Source organism: Peromyscus maniculatus, chromosome 14 (assembly GCF_049852395.1).
Source record: "Peromyscus maniculatus bairdii isolate BWxNUB_F1_BW_parent chromosome 14, HU_Pman_BW_mat_3.1, whole genome shotgun sequence".
In the NCBI taxonomy this organism is placed as follows: domain Eukaryota; kingdom Metazoa; phylum Chordata; class Mammalia; order Rodentia; family Cricetidae; genus Peromyscus; species Peromyscus maniculatus.
The window spans coordinates 63,396,217-63,420,964 of record NC_134865.1 but is presented as its reverse complement, the minus strand read 5'-3'; the positions used below and the strand labels follow the sequence as shown (position 1 = coordinate 63,420,964).

General features: G+C 44.2%; 1 protein-coding gene across 1 annotated transcript in view; it reads left to right on the top strand.

Moving 5' to 3' along the window:
- Positions 1-24,748, top strand: part of Ston2 (stonin 2) — a 160,012-nt gene that overhangs the window by 60,177 nt on the left and 75,087 nt on the right. The window contains exon 4 of the mRNA XM_006987271.4: positions 7,287-7,484. Within this exon, the coding sequence (XP_006987333.2) occupies positions 7,287-7,484 (198 nt within the window). The remainder of the gene's footprint in view (positions 1-7,286; positions 7,485-24,748) is intronic.

Here is a 24,748-nt window from a genome sequence, read left to right as displayed (position 1 = left end):
CACACACACACACACACACACACACGCAAGACTAGGGAAATGCTGTGGAATAATCTTTGTACACTGTAAATATGTATTACTCTCATTGGTTAATAAGAGCTGACTGGCCTATAGCTGGGCAGGAGGAGATTGGGTGGGAGAGCCAGACTAGAAGGACGCTGGGAAGAAGGGTGGAGTCTCAAGAGAAACCAGACAGATGTGGAATGAGTTGAACACACAAAATGGGATAGAAGTAAAAGCCACATGGTAGGAAATAAAAATGTGAGTTAATTCAAGATGTAAGAGCTAGTTAGTAACAAGCCTAAGCTATCAGCCAAGCATTTATAATTAATAATAAGTCTCTATGTGGTTATTTTGGGAACTGGGTGGCAGGACAGAAAAGTCCACCTACAGGGAAATCTGACTAAGATTGTAGCGTTGGATTAACATGTATTTCTTTGTTGTGATATTCTACTGGAAAGGTACTTTGGGAAAGAGAATGATTATGTAGTAGCTGGGGAGATTGCCCAGTGGTTAAGAGCACTAGCTACTCTCTCCTGAGGTTCCAGGTAATATTTCCAGCACCTACATGGAAGTTCACAACTGTCTGTAACTCCAGTCTCAGAGGATCCAATGCCCTTTCTGGCCTCTGGGCACTAGGTACACATGGGGTACATAAACATACATGCAGGCAAAACAATCAAACACATAAAAGTAAATCAAATTTAAAAGAGAAGGAATGGGAGGGAGGGCAAGAAGGAGAGACTATAGAAAAAAATGACAAAACTTCTCAGGAAAACAATAATGAAAAGAGGTTGAGGAACACTGTATTCAGCCAACCTTGTATGAGGGGAGTGAGTCCAATTTAGTTGTGATGTAACGCTCCCTTCAGTAAATCACAAGAGCCTCTGAAATAGTGCTTGGGAGTCTGAAATCCAGGTTCACGATTAAAATTAGCCTGAAATTCTCTTTTAATTGGGTAGATGTTGGGTCTGTATTGTCAGGTTGGTATAAGGAAATTCTAACCTCATAAAACAAGTTGGTGAGGGGGCCTTTTTCTATTCTCTGGAATAATCACTGGAAGATGGAAATTTCTTTTTTGCTATTAAGATTTGACTTTTTCAGCAAATATACCTGGCCAGAAACATTGCTTATGGAAACTCCGTAAATACTGGGTCACTTCATTTCGTAGTTATTAGACAAATCAAGTTCTTTTTAACTTTCTTCATGAATGAGGCTTTTAAAAGCTACAAGTCCCAGACTTCTACATTTTATCTGTTTTCACATTTATTATGTAAGGATATTCATTATTTCCCCTTATTGCCTTCTCAATATAGTATTACAGTATTTGTACCTGAGTACCATTTTTGTACCCTATGGTTTTTTGTCCGTTTGGTTGGTTGATTTTGTTGAGACAGGGTCTTATATAGTGCCAGCTGGCCTCACACTTACTTTGCAGCTAAGGAGGAGCTTAAATTTCTAATCGTCTCACCTCTGGATATTGGGATCACAGGTATGAGCCACCATGCTCATTTTAGACGGTGCTGGAGAGCAAATCTAGGGCTTCACTCATGCATGCTAAGCAAGTGCCCTGTGAACTGAGCTAATCCCTGCCCACCTCTCCTCCCCATTTTTATTCTTAATGTTATTTTGTCTCTTCTTCTTGACAGTTTTTCAAAATAATCAGGTTTTTTCCTCAGAGTGTTAGGTTTTTTTTTTTTTTTTTTTAGATTTTAGTTTTCTTTCTATCGTGAGAAATTCCACCTTCTCTGATAGTAATGCTTCTTTCTTGTTACTTTAAGAGAGGACCTTGATTTGTAGCTAAGGCTGGGCATGACTTCACCCTCCTCCTGCCTCTATCTCCTGGGTAGTAGGACTATTGGTGTGCACTGTTATGGCCAGCTTACCTGTATTCTTGACATGGTTACATAAAATATTTTCTAATATTTGGATTGCTGAATTGATCAGGTAATATGATTTTTCAAATAATCTTGTATCAAATTTAGAAAACCAGGTACTAGCTATCTAAGCAACTAGTTTATATGAACACTAATCACATTATGATCAGTACTCTGGTCTGTATACCAATTTTTTGACATTTCCAAAACTTGCTTCATGTTGCAATTTTTGGCAACTGCTCTTGAAAGTTCTAGGTGTAGGTATAAAGAATGCGCACTCTCTATTTTTTCCTTTGCTGGTAAAGGCATTTCTCCATGTCCTAGTTAGCTTTAACCATCAACTTGACATAGCCTAGGGTCACCTGAGAAAGGAGTCTCAACTGAGGAATTGCCTAGATCAGATTGGCCTGTGGGCATATCTGTGGGAGATTCTCTTAATTGTTAATTGATGTAGGAGGGCTCAGTCCATTGCGGACTGTATTGTTTGCTGGGCAGGTAGTGCTGCACTGTATACAAAAGCTAGCTAAGCATAAACCCAAGAGCCATGCAGCCAGCATGCATCCCTCCATGGTTTCTGCTTCAAGTTCCTGCTTGAGTTCCCTCCCGACCCCCTTCAGTGATGGACTGGAAACTGAAATAAACCCCTTCCTCCCCTAATTGCTTTTGTTTTAGAGTGTTTTCTCACAGCAGTAGGAAGGAAAGAACACTCTGGGTGAAATCCTGTCCTGATGCTGAGCCTGTATCAGCATGCCGACATGTTCATTGGCATCTCGTCCTGTTGAGAAGGTGGTAGACCACCTTTGAAAGTAATATGTAGTTTTCCGATAGCTTTTATAATTTCCCCTTGTCTTTAGTCTTACACGATTGTGGGGTCTACTTTTAGTTACTCTGCTTGACATTCCTGGGGATTTCTAATGTGAAAAAAAAAAATCTTTCACAAATTCTGGGAAATTCTCAGCCAGCACTTTTTCAGATGTTGCCCTCCTCTTATTCTCTCACATCCTTAGGAACCCAGATATGCGGATGAGAACCTGTTGGGGAATATTATTTTAAGATGTGTTACTTTGTCTATGTTGCATTTGTTTAACTCTGTGAAGCTGTGATCTTTGCCCGTCTAAAACACCTGATGGTCTAATAAAGAACTGAATGGCCAGTAGGAAGTCAGGAGAAAGGATAGGTGGGGCTGGCAGGCAAAGAGAATAAATAGGAGGAGAAATCTGGGAGGAAGGAGCCAGAGAAGGAGGAGGACTCGAGGGGCCAGCCACCAAGTAAGAAACAAAGGTATACAGGAATAGAAAAGGAAAAGCCCAGAGACAAAAGACAGATGGGATAATTTAAAGTTAAGAAAATCTGGCTAGCAACAAACAAAGCTAATGCTGGACATTTATAATTACGAATAAGCTTTTGTGTGTGACTTATTTGGGAGCTGGGTGGCAGGCCTCCCAAAAGAGTAAAAACAAACATTTTGGCACCCAATAAGGGGCACAAATTGTTGTCCTTTTTAAAATTGTTGCTGCCTTTTAAGCCATGGCTGTCCAAATCAGCAACTGCAACTCGCCGCTATCAACTGTGGTTATGCCGCAAGAGCCACAGCTAGAGAGAAATCTGTTCCCTCAGGCACCAACTCTTTCAAAGCTATGAACTTAACTAAACCTCTCTCCCTCTAAAGAACTCAAGATTCAGAGGTTAAGGTGGAATTCTGCTCTTCTGAGAGGTTGAATAGCAAGTAGCTCACCTCCTCTCCTTGCTCACATCCTTCAAAAAGCCCTCCTACTTCTCCTGGCCCCTCCTTACAAACCCTTCTCCACCTGGCTCCTCCCTACCACTTCCTGTCAGCTAGTTGCTGACACAGCCTCCTGACCACAGGTGAATTTTATTTCATCAAACACATCTTTGCATCATTATACATTCCAGAGCATAAACAAAAGTAACACACCTTAAAATAATATTCTACAACAAGCACTTCTTCCTGTCCACCATAGGATTTTCTTCTCTTCAGTATCTTTCCCATTATCTCTTTGCCCCTTCATGCTATCCATTCAACTTTGTGTTTGGGGTAGTTTATTTTCCTCTTCTTAAGAAATCCATTTAGCTGTCTCTCATTACTACTTCCTCCTATCTCCAGCTTCTTATTTCCTTCAACATACCACACCTAGTTGCATACCCTGCTTCCTAAACCCACTGTCTGAATTCTTTGCAGCGCTGACTCTACTTGCCTACCCCTTCCGATATCCTGTTAGCTCTTGTTCATGGCAACTTGATTTTCTGTGTACTTTGTGGTTTATTATTGTTATGTTTTTACCATCCTCTTGGGACATTCTGCCTAAGATGGCTAGCTTACAGGCACTTTCTTCCAGAAAGAGTTAGTTATTGCCTCTCCCCGGTGGGTGAGGCTACCTGGAAATATCTCAACTGAAACCTAGGCTGAAGATTTTTCAGACCCACACGAATAGTTCTACACACAAATCCCTATGTGGGACCTTATATCAAGAGGTTTTAATTTTTCCCTGCCCCTTGGACCCAAATCTAAGGCCAACATTGTTCTTTGTATCTCCAATGGAAGATAAGGGTATTACTCATGTACTTACTCCTTTTGGCCTCTGGGGAACTCTCATTTATGCATCTGATCTTTTGTTAGTCTGTCTGTCTTGGTTGACTGAAGGTGCGTTCTTTATCATCACATGAGCCATACATACTCAGACTCAGCAGGGGAACAGGGGCGGAGGGTGGCTCTGGTTTGTTCAGTAGTCCTCAGGGTATGAAACTCCTCAGCTAAGCTTTGCTTACCTTTCTAGTTTCCAGATTTCACTTGGGCTCTGGTAATTCTTTTCTTTCTTGATAGTTCTATGCTGTGTATTAAATAATGTTAATATACTTTACCTAAGAGCTATTTTCCATAGTAGTTCAAAGCACCTGATCCTAACCTAGGGCATGGCAGTGCTGTAACAAACCTTTACAAGCTCATCGTTGCTTTCTAGTTCTCTTCTTTTGTTTTCTGTTTGTGTAGGGGCTTTGGAGGTGATGGTCTGGTTTTGACAGTCTATGTTTAATACAGACTGTTAGGGAATGACTTGTGGTGCTTCTTCTGACATAACCAACAAGCAATGAGGGCCTGACTTGTGGACAGACAAATGTCCTTCCTCCCTAGCGATCTTGAATTCTAGCTGAAGATAGGGATATAGCGGGTCACATGGCAACAATGCTATAAATTAAATAAGTTGAAGGGAGCCTTACATTTATGGAGAGAATAGCTTGTGGGTGATTTGCCAAGGGATAATAGTTTAAAAGAAAAGGAGCTGTGAGCCCTCAGTGCAAAGATCCAGGTGTTTCATACATGCCCAAGAATAAAGAATATAGATTCTCTTCTGTTTCATTTTTATGAATACTGCCACCTATTACTTCTGAAATCTCAACTTCCCCTTTCTGTCTCTTACCTCAACTACAGCTTTGGTGCTTGAGCTGGGATAACTGACTGTATGATCTTGCAGGTTTCCTAATCTGCATGCTGGCTTGCCCCTGTGTAAGGAACCACTACCTACCCCCTCATATCAATGGATCAAAGGCAAAAACACTTGTAAAGGTGCCCGACTTGTGAATGGATACTCAGTAAATGGTGTTTGCATTTGTTCCTCATTCTCTGTTCATGATCTTTCTAGTGTCTCGATGGTGACGTTGCAATGACGCAATCATTATACAGCACTGTGGACAGCATGTGTGGTGGGTAGTTAACTAAGAACAAATGAAGAGAACTAAGAAAAGAAAAAAGAAACATACACACACACACACACACACACACACACACACATGCACACGCGCGCACACAGCATTTGGAAAAGCTGGTTGATGCTCTGAGCCAAGGAGATAAAGCCAAGCCCTGTGCATTTCCCTTTAGAAGATATTTTCTTTGTGTTCTATGCAAGCCAGCAGCCCCAGTAAGTCTCCACTGTGTATGTAACCGTGTGCAGAACTTCCAGTTATTGTCAGACTTGAACCAAGCAGAGGCATCTTGTGCGTGGTGTGTGTGTATGTGTGTGTGTGTACATCTACATGTCGTGTCTACTCCTAACCTAAAACTTGTTCTGCCTCTGGCTTTGCAATGTAAATTGGGAAGTTTTCTCCAGTTTACTGATATGCTACTGAAAATGGAGGAAAGGCCTAGATCAGAGTGAAACTCCAAGAATTCTGTAGTTTGGGCCCGAATGAAACTAAAATCTAGATTTAGAAATTATATTGGGCCCTAAAGTTATTTGTATTCTTTTAATTAGAAAATTTTTTTTTTTTTTTTGGTTTTTCGAGACAGGGTTTCTCTGTGTAGCTTTGCGCCTTTCCTGGAACTCACTTGGTAGCCCAGGCTGGCCTCGAACTCACAGAGATCCACCTGGCTCTGCCTCCCGAGTGCTGGGATTAAAGGCGTGCGCCACCACCGCCCGGCTTAGAAAATTTTTTTTTAATTTGAGGGCCTTGAGACCCAAGCAATCTGGTGTGTGTGTGTGTGTGTGTGTGTGTGTGTGTGTGTGTTCAGGTGTGTATGTATGTAATATCTCTTGTTTTTGTGAAACTATAGGATCTTTCACTGGGGCCCAGCACTCTAATCGGAGGAGGCTGGGTGGCAGGCAGGCCCTAGAGATCCCCTGCCTTTACTTCCATATGTGGGATTACAAGCACCTGCCACCCCACCTGTTTTATTATGTGGGTGCTTAGGCTCAAACTCAGGTTCTTGTGCTTAAACCGCAAGCACTTGACCATCTTAGTTACTGTTCCGTTGGTGTGGAGAGACACCATGACAAAGGCAAGTCTTAAAGAAAACATGTCATTGGGGGCTTGCTTACGGTTTCAGACAGTGGACCCATGATCATCGTGGTGGGAGAGAGGCAGGAGGACATGGCACTGCAGCAGAAGATGAGAGCTCACATCTCATCTGCAAGTGCCAGGTGGGAGGAGGGGAGGAGAGAGGGAGATTGATTGATTGATTGATTGATTGATTGATTGATTGATTCTGGGCCTGGCCTGGCCTTTATAAACCTCAAAGCTCACCCCCAGTAACACACCTCCTTCCACAAGGTCACACCCACTCCAACAAGGTCATGCATACCAATCCTGCCTAAATAGTTCCTTCCACTAATTTGGGGCCATGCATTCAAACCTATGAACCTATGGGGGGGAGGGGGCACATTCACATTCAAAGCACCATACCAGCTAACCCATCTCTCCAGCCCCTTTTGCTAGTGACTCCCTGTGAGACCTCAGTCAACCCATTTTCTCTCTCCTCATCCCGGGTATTTCCTTGCCCTCTATGACGGCTGCCACTGCCTAGGATCTGAGTGACATCAAAGTTAAGACAGATGTGATAGACGTAAGCAAAAGACAACTATTGACATTGTGCCCTCTTGGATGTTCTTCTGTCCCCAGCCCTCACACTGACCATGCCCTGCTGGACATGCCCTTCCTTTGACTCTTTGAGAAGATGCCCTTTGACCTCGGAGAGCAGTTGGACCACCCATTCCGAGGACACCAGCAGTCCCAGTGTTGCTCCCTCGTACACGGACCTGCAGCTCATCCATGCGGAGGAGCAGGCGAGCGGCAGGGTGTCCAGGACCGACTCCACCGGTAAGCCAGTGTCCCGAGCTAGAGCGCTCTGTGGCTCACTTGCGGTGTACCCAGATCCCCCTCAAGCTCCTCATTCCCCGCCAGCCAGAATGAATACACATGTGGCTGTCCAGTTCGAAAGCTGGTACCCTCAGTCGTCTGCAACGGCATGGGGAGAATGAATAAACAAGACTGGCTGGTTCCTCGGCCAATGCTTCACACTGGGAAACCATCTGACGGTGTACCTTCAAGTGTTGCTCTCTGACTGTTTAGTACAAGGACTGTTTCCCTGTCCATGTATTCTCTCTTCCAATTGCTGCTGAGCTCTGTGTGATATTCACGAGGGTGAATCTTTCATCCTGCCACCGCCCACACGTCTTTCCTCCTCGGCAAGAGGGAGGTGAATTTCCACCGAGAGAAACTGATTAGGTGAAACAGAACGAGAATCTGGGTTCAGCCACACTGCCCAGACTGCTAATGATTTTGCAGCCAAAGGCCGGTAGCACTGTGCCTTCACCAGGCCGTGTGCTTGCTGGTCTTTAATGTGCCACACACAGTCTCGTCTGTAAAACTTTGCAGTTGGCGTAGGATGGAAGTCTGGCCTTCATCGCAGGTGCAAGTGGGGTCCGCCAACAAGCACTGTATCATGGGCTCTTTGGGATAGTGATGGAAAGATGTAAGGTCTTGTTGTTTGTGCTGTTTGGCCAAAGGATTGTTTTTCTCTGAAAGGGACAAGAATTACCGCTAGTTGCACTATGGGTGGAACTAGTCTCATAGGTACTCCACGGTGTCAACGGTGTTTTGTTTTCCTTCTCAAAAATATTGTTGAAGTTTGTCTCTAGCTCATTTTTAAGGTTTAGGTAACATTTTCTCTCCTGCGGTATGCTGGTGGATTCTACCAGCATTAAGAGTGATCCTGAACGGAAAGTCAAAGGTTCAGGCAGGATTTGCTTCGGAATTTGATAAAATTGCCTGCCAGCATAGTTCACCAAAGAATCTATCTTTACCAACGATTGTTCTTTAAGGCATTTTGTTTTCATAAACATCCCTTCAGTGTGCGTTAGTCTCTGTGGCTGATGTGACTGTTAAATGCCCCACAACTCCATTTCCACCACGGGACCATCTCGTGGGTAGGAGGCACCTGCAGCAGCCGGGGCCGTTGGGGAAAGAGGCTGAGCATCCCCATCATCTCTCATTGCCTTCCGCTTCCTCCCCAAGCCTTCACAGGAAGGGAGCACACACTCTTTGTCCTGTTTATGGACGCTCAGATTCTACAGTCATCCGTTCAAATCCTGGTTCCGCCATATACCAGCCACATGCCCTTGGGCAATCTTTACACTATATACATTTATAGATGCGCATAGATGTGTGTGCATGAGTGTGTCCTTATTTTGGCCAAATACCTGACAAGGAACAACTTAGGGGGAGAAGTTCTTATGGCCCGCAGTTTGAGGGGACACAATCCGTCCCAGTAGGCCAGGCACAGAAGCAGGTGGCTTCATGGTTTCCAGAGCAGGTGGCAGGGACTCCTCACCTGCTCATGTCTTGGTGGAACAGGAAGCAGACAGACAGGAAGCAGAGCCTGGTAAATTTCAAGATCTGCCCCTAGTGACCCAACTCCTCCAGCAACCATCTGCAACCTCCCCAAACACCATCACCTGCCAAGAACCGAGGGGATAATCACATGGGACTATGGGGAACGTTAATGAAAACTAAACCACTGAATGGGGGAGGGGAGAAGGAGAGAGAGTGTGAGTTTGTGGCACTAGGGAATCAGACGGAGGGCCATGTGCATGCCCTTGCGATATACCGGGCACATCTCCAGCCCAAGACCCTTACTATCTTTATGACTCAATTTCATCATCTGACAAATAGAAATAATAGCAGTTGTACCTTACCAGGTGAGACAATTTATATAGAACAACTTCCATGATGCTTGACTTGGAAGAACTGATACCAGGGATAAAATTTCCCTGCCAAATAATTCTCATGACTCTGGTGAGGTACAAATTGGGCCCTTTACTGAAGAAAATGTGAGGGTTGAACCCATTTGCTAGGCAAATGCTCTATCATTGAGCCACATCTGACTCCAAGGTTTATAATTACACACACACACACACAAACATATATTACGTTTTTTGAGATGGTTTCTCTGTGTAGCCCTGCCTGTCCTGGAACTCACTCTGTAGACCAGGCTATCCTTGAACTCACAGAAATCTGCCTGACTCTGCCTCCTGATTTCTGGGATTAACAGCATGCACTGCCACACCCAGCAACTATAATTTTTAACATCTTCCTTTTCTCAGTAATATTGTTAATAGTTCATCATCAAGAAAACCTCCTTCTCCCAGCACTCAGGAGGCAAAGGCAGATGGATCTCTGTGAGTTCAAGGCAAGGCCAGCCTGGTCTGCAAAGCAGATGCCCAAACAGTCAGAACTGTTACATAGAGAAACCCTATCTGGAAAAACCACAAGAAAGAGAGAGGAGAGGGAGAGGGAGAGGGAGAGGGAGAGGGAGAGGGAGAGGGAGAGGGAGAGGGAGAGGGAGAGGGAGAGGGAGAGGGAGAGGGAGAGGGAGAGGGAGAGGGAGAGGGAGAGGGAGAGGGAGAGGGAGAGAGAGAGAGAGAGAGAGAGAGAGAGAGAGAGAGAGAGAGAGAGAGAGAAAGAGAAAGAGAGAGAGAAAAGAAAACCTCTTTCCCAGTTTATCAGGGTCCTGGAAGGAAGCAGATGATACACCAGGAGGGGCTTACTTATTTGGAGAGGATTGATTGAGGAAGCAAAGGCTGGAATCATAGGCCAGCTCACTCTGGTTCTCCCTGGCTGAGCATGTGTGATTACAGCAGCCAGGACAGGTACTCTGTGTGTTGTCACCTTTAGATAAAGACAGATTGGGGCACTCAGGCACAGCCAGAAGAATAGGAGACTGCAGGGAGCTGAGTCCCAGCCTCCTCCCTGCCATCCATGCAGGAGTTCTGCAGGGATTTGGCAGCCTCACAGGACAGCGTGATTGGCAATGTAATTGTGGAGGGAAGGGTTCTGTGACCAGCCTACACTTTCTTCTCCATCTCCCACCATGGGGACAATTAGAGGAGGAAAACAAACAGTCCCCTGAGTTGGCACATTCCAGGGATGGGGTGCTGGAGAACAGGGATGATGTTTTCTCTCGAGATCCCCATCCCAGGGCAAAGGACAGGAAAATTGGGAAGAGCCACAACCTCCAAAGCATTCCCTTCTCTGTCATCCCTGACTCCCCAAGGTCTCCTTTGCCTAGACAAGAAAGACACACCTGTCACCTTCACCAGGCAGAGAACGCCACAGCATTTACTCACGTGAACAGCCAGAGGATCAAGGGAAGGCGAGAAAGCCTCTTCCTTTGAACTCTGTTCTAAGCAGGGAAGAAAAAACACAGAATTATATTTGTAGTAGTTACACGCTACTTTAAGTTGTAGGCTTAGGCTCTGGTGTTTGCTTGTGCAAAGGAAACATGTAGATTTTAGTGTGAGATTAGAATGCACAACTCTAGGACTGGAATGTCTGTTAAATGGAGGCAAGAGGTATCACCATCCTAGATGCCTGGACGTCGTTCGTATTTAAGAGTCCAGCATTTCCCAACCTGTGTCCCATGTAGCAATAGAAACATAAAGCAGGATGCTGGGAGCCCTTGGGTTAGGCCATGATGTGTAAAGCTCTGAAACATATGTATGTACTGTGTATATATACATACGTGAACATGTGTGTTTACACACACACACACACACACACATATATTCAATTTTCTGTTGAGTTATCCTGCCTGTCTGGTCAGATGTCAATATATGATGTCAAAACACATCAGTTAGCAAGTTTTACCTGGAATTACATATCTGCACTAGAGAGCTGGGAAAAAACAGAACTTGGAAAGAGATGTCTCATGACCTCCTCAGATGAGTTAACTTTATAAAGTCAGCCCTGCTTTGTCATGTGTTGCTAACCCTCTTGACCTTTTTAAAAAGAGCCGTTGTTTTAAGTTCTAGACCTAGTAGATATAAAAGTGCACTTTGCTATGTTTCCTTTGTATGTAAACTATGCATACCTTTGTATCTAAAGTCATGTATTTTAAAGCAAATGTAGACCAGATGATATCAGTTCATTTGCATTTAACTGACCGCAGTGGAATTCTGCCAGAGAAGGAGGCTATCCCCAGAGAGGACTCTTTTTTTGTTTTGTTTTATTTTTCTCTCTCAGAAACAAATGTTTCTTAGATAAAGAGTTATGGGCTGAAGTTTTTAAAGTGTTCTGCTTATTTGCTGCATCTCCCTCTCCCCCCCCTTCCTCCTCCTCTTGTCATGTTGTATATATATGTGTGTTCTGTATGCAGGTATGTGTGTGTGCATGCATGCTCATGCACGAGTGTGTAGGGCTGAGAAGCTGACGTAGGTGTCTTCCTCAGTTGCTGTCTGCTTTATTTATTGCGGCACTCTCTCTGGCTGTGGAGCTTGTGAATTCCAGCTAGTCTAGCTAAGCAGTATGGTCAGGGGATCCTTTGCTCTGGCTGGCACTACAGACAGCCACCACACTTGGTTGACACAATGTCTCTGGGCACTCACACTGCTTCTCATGCTTGCCTGGCAAGTGTTTTTTCCCACTGTACCGTCCCGCCAGCCTATGGAGGCCCTACGTTTTGGTGACAACTTGTCAGTGTGTCAGGAAGATTCTCTTGTCATTATTTGCTAAGGCTAGTGTGAGAATCTTACCCACCCTTAGGTACATGTCTCTTTACAAGGCAGAACTTGCTTCTCTGTCTTGTCCTTAAACTACCACAGCTGGTAGAGCATAAACTAGAATCCGGACCGGAGTCCCAGGTTACAGTGATTGCCATATGCAGGACGGGACTGCAGTAATTTTTGTTATTGCAAGGCACATGTATATATCCTCTAAATTCTTTCATCTAATACACATAGCAGTATATAATATATGTGTGTAAAAAAACAAAACCACTGTTTTTTTTTTTAATTCTCCCTCTATGTATTTCAGAGACAATTAAAATTGTTAGAAAAATTAAAGACATTTATTTGTTTGGTGTGTGTGTGTGTGTGTGTGTGAGAGAGAGAGAGAGAGAGAGAGAGAGAGAGAGAGAGAGAGAGAGAGAGAGAAATTCAGGCCAACTCAGGTTTGGCAGCCAGCACTTTTATCTGCTGAATCAGTTCTCCTGCCTGATGATTATAATCTTGTGAATGATGGTTTCCTTTCTCCAAATTCTAGAGTAGAAGAATCTTTTTTTTTTTTTTTTTAAGCAAATTACGTATGTTTTCTCTTTCATGAAAAACACAATTTTAACCTGACATTTGTTTCTGGAGTGTCTGCATCTTCTTTTGTTGCACATTTTGTGGTTGATTTTGGTGTTTCAAGACAGTTTCTCACTGTAGCTTTGGCTATCCTGGAACTCACTCTGTAGACCGGGCTGGCCTTGAACTCACAGAGATCCACCTGTCTCTGCCTCCTGAGTGCTGGGATTAAAGATGTGTACCACCACTGCCTGGCACATTTTGTGTTTTAAATTTTCATGGGTATTAAGAAAATACCCCTCCCTCTAGTAAATACCTCCAATGGCTGCTTTGTTTGAAAATCTCTCCATAGAAGCTTGAGAGTTTCTCAGAGCACAGATATTAACAGAGTCTTGACATTTACCAGTCATGGAGAACAAAGAAGATTATTAGATGATACTTTCTCACAAAGAACTGGTGGTCTGAAAACAGATCTTCGTTCTCGTCATTAAAGAGAGTTTCACATATAATTTCAGAATATTTCTCTTTATAGAACATCTGTTACGTGCCAGGCAGGAATGTGCTGCATACTTTATACACACATTATCCAATCTTCACAGTCTTAAAAGCCCACATTACCATCCCATGTTATGAATGCAGAAATAATACCTAAATGGGTTTGCTCATAGTCCCAGAACTAAAAGGAGAAGCAGTGTGATTCAACCCATCTCTCTCCACTGCTCGCCAGCCCGGTGCCTGGCATGCTATGAAAGGCCACTGCTAGAGATACAGTGAGCTGTGGGAAGGAGCAATTCCAGAGCCTTCCACGGGGTTGCCACTGCTTTGTCTACATCTCCCAGGAGCCGCATGTAAACCTCTCTTATGCAGTTTATTCAGTGGAGGAGAGAGAGTTAGGAATCCCCCACCAGACAGAGGCCATCCCTACTTCTCCAGCACTATGTCTGGCATGTTGACACTCCACAGTGGAGTTTTGTGGAATAAAGTAATTATTTTAATTCGGGGCTAAAAGGCCCTCATTCGCAAGCTTGTTTTCCAGTTACATAGGTTTAAGGGTCTTTGCTCATTGAAACAGAATTCCAGGACTAGGGAGAAGTCAAAGGATGAATAGTTGGGACGACTGTGGTAATAAGAGTCTCTTTTGGATGTCTTCAAGCTGTTATCTGTGTGTGGTGGTGGGGTCGAAAAGAAACGGCCAACATGGCTGCTCCATGGTATGGTTAAGAGGAAGGCTTTTATTGTAGGTAAGAGAGAGAAAACATCCAGAGGTACCTGGAACGGTCCAGAGCAGAGAGAGAGAGAGGCAGACTGAACCTGGTCAGCAGACTGAACATGGCCAGGGCTCTCTGTGAAAGAGAGAACAGAAGAGGACAGAGAATAGAAGACAGAGAAGAGCAAGAGCAGAGACAGAGCAAGCACAGGGAGACTAGCAAGGGTTATAAGGAGGGTGAGTGGCTGGGAGGAAGGAAGGGCCAGGAGATGCTGTGGGGGCTTTAAATGCATAACAAGTACTTGTGACTAGGACTGAAGGAGCCTGGAGACTAGCGTGGACTTTGATATGCTGATAGGTGCCACAGGTGTGTGTGTGTGTGTGTGTGTGTGTGTGTGTGTGTGTGTGTGTGTGTGTGTGTGTGTGTGTGTTCACTAGAGATGTCCGTCCCTTCTGCCAGAGGTAAGGGAAATAACTCCTTTTGGGAACAGTCTTCACAAGTTCCTGAGGAATGCTGGCCTCTATCAAACCACCAGGTTGAGCTCATTTCTGGATAGTTGGACTGGCTTTTGGATTTTGGGGGATTCGAGTTTCTTTGGACCTGACATTATCTGGTTTGTGTGTACTATTCATGTAATTTTACCATAGTCTTTTAATTAAAAAGAAAAATTAGATAGTGTGTGGGTGCAGGGAGGGTGTGCTCTGAGTTTGGATGTCTCCGAATCTGACTGTCCTACCCAGTCTTTGACCAAAGCAGCCACATTTCACCCTACTCCCATTTATTCACCTCAAAGTGTGAAGAAGCTGAGTGGGAGAAAGCTTATTGCCATGATATTACATTTGGTTCTCAGGATTTAGGAGCCATCTGTCTGGGGCAAAAAGATCTAAGAAGAGCAAAGCTATGATGTGGTATTTCAAATATTATCAAAATGGCATCTAGAATATCTGAATAAAGTACCTGAGGTTCCCCAATCAAGATTTTTTTTTTTTTTTTTTTTTACAATTCCCTTCTAAAATTGCTTAGGTGCTGATGCTGAAGTGTGTGCTGGGGGGTGGCAGGGAGGGGGATGTCTGCAATGCTTTGAAGTGATTACCTTCTATGGTACTTGCTCTTAGTGTAAACAAAGACACCAATGTCCACAAGTCATATATTAGTTAAGAAACAAAATTAAGATTGCTGTCTAGGCTAGTCAATGCTATGTGGCTCTGCCTGTCCCAAGACTGGTCTTCCGGAATCCCAGCCATACAAGGCACCACTTTAAGCTGCTGTATTTCCTCAGTCCTAAGGTGGTCATCAGAAGTAGATACTTGGAATGGCTTAGCATCCAGACGGTTCATGAACTTGGGTGACTGTAACCTGTATTGTCCCTCATCTCTAGGGAGGTTGTGAAAGGAGCATTTTTCTTGATAGTAGATGTAGTCAGCAAACCAAAGTACTATTAACAGTGCATCTTGCATAATCATTACCTATATCAGTCTTTTCTCATTGCTGTGACAATATCTCTGACAAAGGTAGCTTAGGGAAAAAAGGATTTCCTTTGGCTCACAGTCTGAGGGTACAATCCATCATGATGAGGAAGTCATGGGAGCAGGAGTGTGAGGCATTTGGTCACGCTTGCATGTGCAGTCAGGATGTAGGTAGGATGAAGTGTTAAATGGTCTTATTAATAAAAACCCCGTGAGCATTTAAGATGTGGCTGGGGGAATAACTTATTTTTTCACTTTAATTAATGGAAATTTATGCCAGTATTATACTCCTGCCTCCAGCCTAAGAAATTAAAGGAAAGCTAACTTCAAGTCAGTGTTTCTCTGTGTAGCCCTGGTTATTCTGGAACTCCCTCTGTGTGGTGTACCCTAATAAAATTTGCCTGAGGATCTGAGAACAGAGCCAGCCACTAGATTAGACATAGAGGCCAAGCAGTGGTGGCACATACCTTTAATCCTATCACTCAGGAGGCAGAGATCTGTCTGGATCTTTATGAGTTCAAGGCCACACTTGACTACATGAGAGAAACAGAGCCAGGCAGTGGTGGCACACACTTTAATCCCAGCACTTGATATCTCATGCCTTTGCTTGGGAAGCACACATGCCTTTAATCCCAGAAAGTGATGTCTGATCTGAGAAAGGTATATAAAGCCTGAGGAAACAGAAACTTGCTCTCTTGAAGCTGAGGATTTTGTGGAGGTAAGAAAGTGGCTGGCTTGTTCTTTTTCTCTGATCTTTCAGCTTTCAGATATGTTTACCCCAATATCTGGCTCTGGTTTTTTTTTATTATTATTATTATTAATAAGACCTTTTAAGATTCGGTTACACCACTGTAGACCAGGGTGACCTTGAACTCACAGAGATTCTGCCTGCCTCCACCTCCCAAGTGCTGGGATTAAAGGCATGATCCACCACTGCCCAGCAATTCTGAATTATTTTATTGGGAGTTTTAAATGTAGATACTTTTCGAATAAGTGACAAGATATCCTGAGAAGGGTAGTGTGTGACATGTTAAGTAGCTTTCCAGACAAGCAACATAACAATATTGATCTAAATAAAATTATAATTTGCTCACCAAAGCTCTCATTCAGACCATTCAACACCAGAAAATTCAGGCATCAGAAAGAATTGCATGCTATGCTATTTTTAAATCATAAAATGTTAAATTTAATAAAATAGCCATAGATATAAATTTCTGAACCCATAGTAACTGGTACATAATCCTTTATCAGGTTTTTTATTGCTATTTTATTTAATTACCACCAAAGCCTTTCTAAATAAATGTCTTTTTATTTGGACATGGGATCATAGTGATTGGTAGTATTTTGTTTTGTTTTGGTGTTGGGATTGAATCCAGGAGCTCACATATACTAAACACATGCTGTATTACACCCCGAGCCCATTTAGTTCCTTTAAAAAAAAAAAGTTGTTTGAAACAGCATCTTTCTGTAGAGCCCAGGCTGACCTCAACCTCAAGGTAGTTCTCCCAGAGGCTGGGATTATAGGTATATGCTCTCATTCCTGGCTCCCACTTAGCTTCTTTGAGTATCTTAGCCCTTTAAAGTAAAAGCAGACTTAAAAGTTCAGCCAGGTATAATGGTGCATGCCTTTACTCCCAGCATCCCAGAGGCAGAGGCAGGAGGATCACCCTGAGTTAAAAGCCAACCTGGTCCATATAGCTAGCCAAGAACTTAAAAGTGATTGTCTAGTAGAATTTCTGCATTTTACACACACACAAAAAACCCACCAATGCCTAGGATATATCGTGAGCAGAACCCAACTTTCTACCTCACCCATTTGGTGAATGTGTTACAACCTGAGAGGGGAGCACTGGTCAGGGAGCACTGGTAGGCTGCTGTCATACTTAGGGTTTTCTATGGCTGTGGAAAGACACCATGACCACAGCAGCTCTTATAATGAGAACATTTAATTGTGGTGGCTCACATACAGTTTCAGAGGTTCAGTCCAATATCATCACGGCAGGGAGCATGGCAGCGTGCAGGCAGACGTGGTGCTGGAGTGGAGAGTCCCACATCTTTGACTCAGAGGCAACAGGAAGTCGACTGACAGTCACATTGAGGGAAGCTTGAACAAGAGAGACCTCAAAGCCCGCCCCCACAGTGACACACTTCCTCCAATAAGGCCACATCCCTAATAGTGCCACTCCCTTTGGGGAGCATTCTCTTTCAGTCCATCATAATTGCCTTTCATTTCATTACTCGCTAAAAGTCAACCCCCCCACCCCCACCTCCACCCCCGCAACCACTAAAAAAGTGGATTACCTTTCTTAAGGTTTTAGTTCACTCATGCAAAAGGTAAAAAGTAGTGGACCAATGACTGTGAAAACCCTCCCAGAATACATCATTTTACTCTTAACAGCAAGTTTGACATCATGAATATTTGGCCATAGAAAGTCTTCTGACTTCTAAGTTAATGTAGGTTAGACTCCGCTCCGTTGCTTCTGGTTCCGATGTACCGTAGGGCAGGTCTTGGTCTTTCTGTCTCTGGGGCCACCTGTGTGGCGACCTGCAGTCCATCTTCCCACTGGAGATGAGGTGGAACTCCACACTGGAGAACCTTTCTCGGCCTCCCGGCTTCAACCTTCAGCCCTCCCTTCCATTCTCAAATGGCTCAGGTTTTCAGAAAGCTCCTTGTAGATTATATATGTTAACCCAGATCCTCTCCCCACCCCACCCCCACAGACACACCAATAACATGACAGTTGGTTTTCATTTTCCTTCAAGGGAAAGCCTGAGTTCATAGCTTAACCTTGGTCAAGTGACAAATGTGGCCAATGGCCCGGGAGGCAAAGCTTCCAGAAGGGAGTTAGAATTCATTGCTCTTGGGTTTGGCTGTCCTGAGACGGATGAGCAAATGGATGCCGTCGCCTTGTGGCATATCTGGAAACACAGATGACCACCACAGACAGAGCAGTAAACATGAACATACTGTCCCTGTCTGGTAGCAGCACCTCAAATGCTCATTGCTTCCCTTGTCTTTCTGTGAACTTGATAGTTGACTTTTCCTTAGTCATTTGTGGAGTGCAGTCTGTATTCGTTGGCCAGGGCTGCTGTAACAAAATACTACAAGCTGGGTGGCTGGAGCAACAGAAAGGTATTTTCACACAGCTCTCCAGAATCAAGGTATCAGTAAAGTTGGTTTTTCTTTCTTTTTCCTGAAGCCTGACTCCTTGACTTGCAAGTGGCCATTCTTCTTTGTGGGTGTTCATATGGGTCTCCCTGTGTGTGTCCATGACTGGGATGGCTTGAATAAGAAATGTTCCCTCTAGGTTTGAGTATTTGAGAACTTGGTCCCTGTGGTGGTTTGAATAGGAATAGCCCTATATCCAATAGGGCTCATATATTTTAATGGTTCAGTGTTGGAGCCCACTAGGTTTCCTAGCGGCTGTACCCAGCAGGACTGCATAAGAGGCTGATTGGATCACAGGCCTGAGTACCGGGTGTTTGTAAGGGTCTACACTTGACTGTAACTAGCGGGGGGGGGGGGGGGGGGGGTGTCTTTTGCTCCACCCCTTGGCATTGTTATAAATAGACTTTTGGAATAAAGCTCTGGGCCGATGGATAAGGATCCAGGCCCACCTGAGTCTATCCTGTGTTTTCTCTCCCCTCTATTTCTAACTAAGTCTCTTATTCCTCATTCCTCAAGAGTCCCTGGGGTAAATAAATGTGGGGGCTGGTCGGCCACAGTTAAGGAGTGGCATTAGGAATTACGGTCTTGTTGGAGTAGGTGTGGCCTTGTTGGGGTAGGGGTGGCTTTGTTGGAGGAAGTGTGTCTGTGGAGGAGGTGGACTTTGGGGTTTCAGAAGACCAAGCCAGGCCCAGAGGCTCTCTCTCATCCTGCTGCCTGCCAATCTGGATGTAGAACTCTCAGGTCCCTATCCAGCATCATGTCTGCCTGCCTACCTCCACCTTTCCCACCGTGATGATAACGGACTCAACTTCTGAAACTGTAAGCCAGCCCCAGTTAAACATTGTCCTTTATAAGAATTGCTGTGGTCACGTTGTCTCTTCGCAGAAATAGAATCCCTAAGTCCCCAGTTGGTGGTACTGTTTGGGGAGGTTCAGGAGGTGCAGTCTTGCTGGAGGAAGTTTGCCACTGGGGGCAGCTTTGACAGCTTAAAGCCTTGTACCACTTTCAATTCACTCTGTCTGCTCAGTGCCTGAGGTTACGGATATGAGCTCTCAGCTTCCTGCTCCGCCCACCATGCCTCTGCCCCACCATGCTGGACTCGTCCCTCTGGAACCATCAGCCCTAATAAATAAACTCTTCCTTCTGTAAGTTTCCTTGGTCATTGTGTTTTATCACAGCAATAGAAAAATAACTAATGCAATGGCCTAACACCCTTCACCTCTAAATATGGCCATATTGGACTAGGGATCACAAAATACCTTCGTTTTAACTTAATTGCCCTTATAAAGAACTTATTTCCAAATATAGTCACATATTGAGGTAACTTCAACATATACATCTGTGAGGATACAGTTCAGCTCATAACACTATGTGAAGACAACTCAGAAGTCCCCTTCCATCCCTGTTGAAGAACAAATTGAAACTGTAAATCAATCCCCTATAGTATTTCTGCCAGCCGTCATAAGTAAGGTCACTTGCTATAGAAACTGGATCTTGGATCTGACACTTTGTACATCGCCTTCTTCTCATAGTTGTAGTAAGGAGGAAAGAGGTGTCTCATCCTACTGCTTCAGCTGCTTACCTACCAAGAGGCTTGGTGGTTTTTCTGGGAGGGTGGCTAGTTTACCCTGCTGGACTCACTGGCTTATATGCTAGTTTGAAACTAAGTTTTACAGGAGAGAATGCAAGGTGACAGGAAGAAATGATTCCTTCTCATCAAGTGAGCAGAGTAAATAATAATGTCTATTGTCCCGGTAAAGCTTAAGTGACTGAAAACATCTATTTGTTGGGAGAGGAGAGATGAGGATTTGCACACAAGGACAGTGGGAAGACCTTTCTGGAGGTATTCTAACAATCCACACCAGGTTAAATGTCATACTCTTTATTAGTTTATCCCAAGGAAATAATTATTCATGTGTCTGTGTGTGCAGTATAACACTGCTTATTTTATTTACTTAGTTTTTTTCAAGAGAGGGTATCACTATGTAGCTCTAGCTTTCCTGGAACACACTATGTAGACCAGGCTGGTCCAGAACTCTCAGAGATCCACCTGCCTCAGCCTCCCAAGTGCTGGGATTAAGGGCAGGTGCCATTATGCCTGGCAGGCAGTGCTATTTATGTTAACAGAAGCAAACAATCACAGCCCAGATACCAAGTATCAAATGAAGTGTGACCAAGTAGCAAATGAAATGCTGTGTAGGTGTGACACGTGCCCCAATTGCATTGTTCAAGGAAAAGGAAGGTTACCATCCAGTGTTGTTGAGCACTCTTGTGATGCTAGTATTGTGGTGGTTGAGGCAGGAGGGTCATGAGTTTGAAGACAGCCGGGGCTATACAGCAGGTTCAGGCCACCCCAAGATAAATAATAAGCCCCTGTCTCAAACAAACAAGCAAAAACAGCAGGTTACTAAATACAATGTGTCTCCATTTTGCTGTATTGGCCACTACATAGTTTTAGAATATGTTTACATACATTAGAAAAAATCTGATAGGATGTATCCTAAACTTAATGATGCTAACCTTGACTGAGGCGCACTGGAGGGCTCTTAGGACTTAGTGTGCCTGTTTCTGCTGGAGAGACGGGTTGCTGTGGTTGTCTGAAGTCGGCCCCTTTGCTTTGGGAAAGCCAGCTCTGCAAAGCTGTCTTTTCTGTGTGAGAGCTATATGATCGCTCTTAACTCTTCTCTGACATAAGGCAGGTTCCTAATTCGTAGCAGAAAGTGCCATCACCTGGACAAACCAGGGCTCCACACTAGCTCTATCATCCCCCGAATTGTTTCACCTCATTATTTGACCTTTAGCTGCTTCACTTATAGAATGGAAGTCGTAATAGCATAAGGTTGAGCTTGTAGATCTGTTCTGAGGGTTGAGACCAGGCACATGAAATTCTCAGAACACAAAGATTCACTCACTTCTCTGGTGACAGCAATATGATACACGTAGATTTTTTTTTTTATTTTATGTGTGTGAGTGCTCTGCCTACATGTATTTATGTGCACCACATGTGTGCCCAGTGACTCTGGAGGCCAGAAGAGCTTGTCAGATCCCCTGAAACTGGAGTTACAGATGGTTGTTAGACATCATATGAGTACCAGGCATTGAACCTGGGTCTTCTGCAATAGCAGCCCAAACCACTGAGCCATAGCTCCACCTACCCCCATACACACATTATGACTTCTTTATATTCTAAAGCCAAGGCTTAGCGAGTAGAAAGAAAAGAACTAACACTGTAGAAAAAAGCTAAATGTATCTAGGAAAAAAAAAATCCCTCTTTTTATGTTCTTTGCTAGCTTTCTCAAAAGATTTTTAAAATCACCTTTTATTACATTTTTATTTATTTTATATGGTATTGCACATAGATGGAGGTCGGGGAACCGTCATTTGGGTTCCTGGGATGAAACTCAGGTCAACAGCATTGGCAGCAGGCTCCTTTACCCACTCAGCTGTCTTGCCGGCCTGTTTTCTACAAGTTTATTAATATGTCAATGGTCCAGTAATTTCGGTGTGACATTTTCATGCGTGTATACATGTCCACTCCCCATCTCCCTCCCCTCCCACTTCCTTGTCCCACCGTCTACTTTCAGGTCACTTTGTTTGGGGTTGGTTGTTGGTGACCCGGTGACTTTTATCAGGGTTACTTACGTACAGGAGCAGAGTACAGGGCTACTTACAGGAACATGGACAACTTACCAGGGACTCCACCACTGAAGAAAATGTCTCCCCAGCAACCTATACAGCGTGCGGGAGGGGCTCCATGAGGGACTGTTGAAAGACCCAGTCTCATGCATATCTTATACAGACAGTCATAGCTTCTGAGAGTTCAAACAGTCCTCAGCTAGTTTTTATAAACCACTCTTTTATTTTTTTAAGGTGATTTCCTTCTCTTGTTGTTGGTTTTTATTTTTAGTTACGTTTTTAAGTTACTAGGCAAAGTTACATTGTTTTCATACACCTGTCCTTGTGTTTTACTGACATTCATCTCCCTGTGCCTCTTCTTGCTAGTTCTCTTTATTGTGCCCCCCCCCAGGTCACATATATGGGTGGTTTCTTTTATTCTCTCAGTTCCCGCGACTTACCCAGCATGCTCTGTGACCCAGCTGGTAACTGGCATTGTACTACAGAACTGGGATCAGAAGCTCTCCTGGGAGAGCTGTCGGGGAGAGTGAACAGAAAAGGGTCCATATCCACCCAGGACCCCCCCAGGACCAAGTTCTCAGCACAAAGGAGATTTATTTGTCCCAGAGGGACAGAGGGCAGGGGAAAAGAGACAAAGACAGGAGATAGAGGAAGACAAGGACTGCCTCTGGATAGAGAGGAGACAGATGTGGCCTATCGGAGACTATTGGGGTCCAGCCCCTCGATAGTCCCCTCCCAGAGTCCGCGGAAGGCTCTATCAACCAGCTGAGGATCTATTCTTTAGGGTCGGTAAATCAGTCTACGCACGCAGAGTTCTTTGGTCCATTCGCTTTAATTCTTCTGGCATAACATCCTTTATACACAGCTTCAGCTCTGTTCTCATGTCTAGCTCCTTTCTTGCCTGATTTCTCTCTATATTTATCTACTGTCCCCTCTAAGTTCTATCTTAATTCCTTCATCTAGTTCTGTCCATTCTAGGTTCTCATCTATCTAGTTCTTTCCCCTATCAGCTCCTCTCCCGTCTCCTTCTCTCTCATCTGGCTCTTCCTCATCTTGTTCTTCCCCATCTGGCTCTTCCTCATCTTCCATCTCGTTCCTCTAGTCCTCTCTTTTAGCTCTTCAATCTAGTTCTTCCCCATCTCTTCTCTAGTCCTCTCTTTTAGCTCTTCAATCTAATTCTTCCCCATCTCAGTTCGTTCCTCTCAAGTTCTTACCCATCTAGTTCTTCCATTCTCTTCTCTCTTCTCTGTCCTCTCCTGCCCTGGGAGTTCTGGTATATATACATTTACAAGCAGTATTTCCTTAGCAGTACAAAGCCAGGCTTCCAGGGTCAAATGGAGGGGTGATAAGAATAGGCTTAATTGACACATCCGCCAGGCCTTCTCAAACAGGTAACCTGGATGCTTAAGTCTGTTCTTAGAGAGTACAGAGGTATCTCTGATAAGGTACTTTCCTCCATCCGGTGATGGACCTGGCCGGATGCTACCAATAATGATAATTACAGGGAGGCTTGAACTGGGAGTTCTGGCTGAGCATAGCTGTTAGCACAGAAGGTTATCTAAAAATTCCTAGAAGTGGTTAGGTAAGTAGTTAGAGGTCTATAAAGTTAGTAAGGCTGTAAGAAAGGAGGGTCTGAGCTAAATTGTGTAAAGCTATTACTTAATGTCCACCTGACCTAGGTGGTGTCCCCTTGTGGAATTTACCTTAAGTCAGGAGACTCGCCTGTGGGTTGTTATCACTGTTAATCCTCGGAAATTGGGTGACCACCTGGGTGATGTCTCCTTTAGTCCTTGAAAGTGGCTAGGGGAGATATCTGATTCCAGAGAAAGCCTTTCCTGAGGCTGTTCTCCAAATGCCTGGAATGTGTATGTCTAGAGAGTGATCAGTCCACATTGTTAGCCCTTCTTAGGGAAAAATCAATTGGGAAAACTATGAAGGCACACATGATTTTCATAACAGAATACAGCTGATATATAACAAGCCAAGTAACACCAAAAACTCCTTGGGATTTGGCTTCCTCTGGAGGAATTCCATGATCCCTCCAGGTAGTGACTTTGCCATAACCAGCTGAGTTCTTATGATATATTCCTGCGGCCCGCAACAGTGGCCCATCGGCAAATGTCAGTTTATAAAGGTACAAGGGGAAACCCTGTGTTAGGATGAGGTGTTTTTTTTTAATTCGGCATGTTAAATAAAAGCCCAAAGGGGCTTTTGATTGCTGGACTTCAATACTTTGGTAGCTGGACTTTGATAGCTTCAAGAGGAGGAAGTGGCCAATAAGGGAATGGACCTTGGGGGCCAGCTTTAGGAATGTAACCTAACGGTTTTTAACAAGGCAGAGGGAATGGGAGAGAAGGGCAAGGCCTGCCAGAGCCAGGAGAGTCATTCAGAGAGCAGCCAGGTCCCCTCCACAGGACGGATTGACTCAATAGCACCTCAGTTTACACCCGAGTGTGTCCCCGGAGACTTACTACTTCCCTTCACGATCCTTTGCAGCGGAGGGTACTGGGAGGAAGGACCTTCACCACTTTGGTACTCTGCA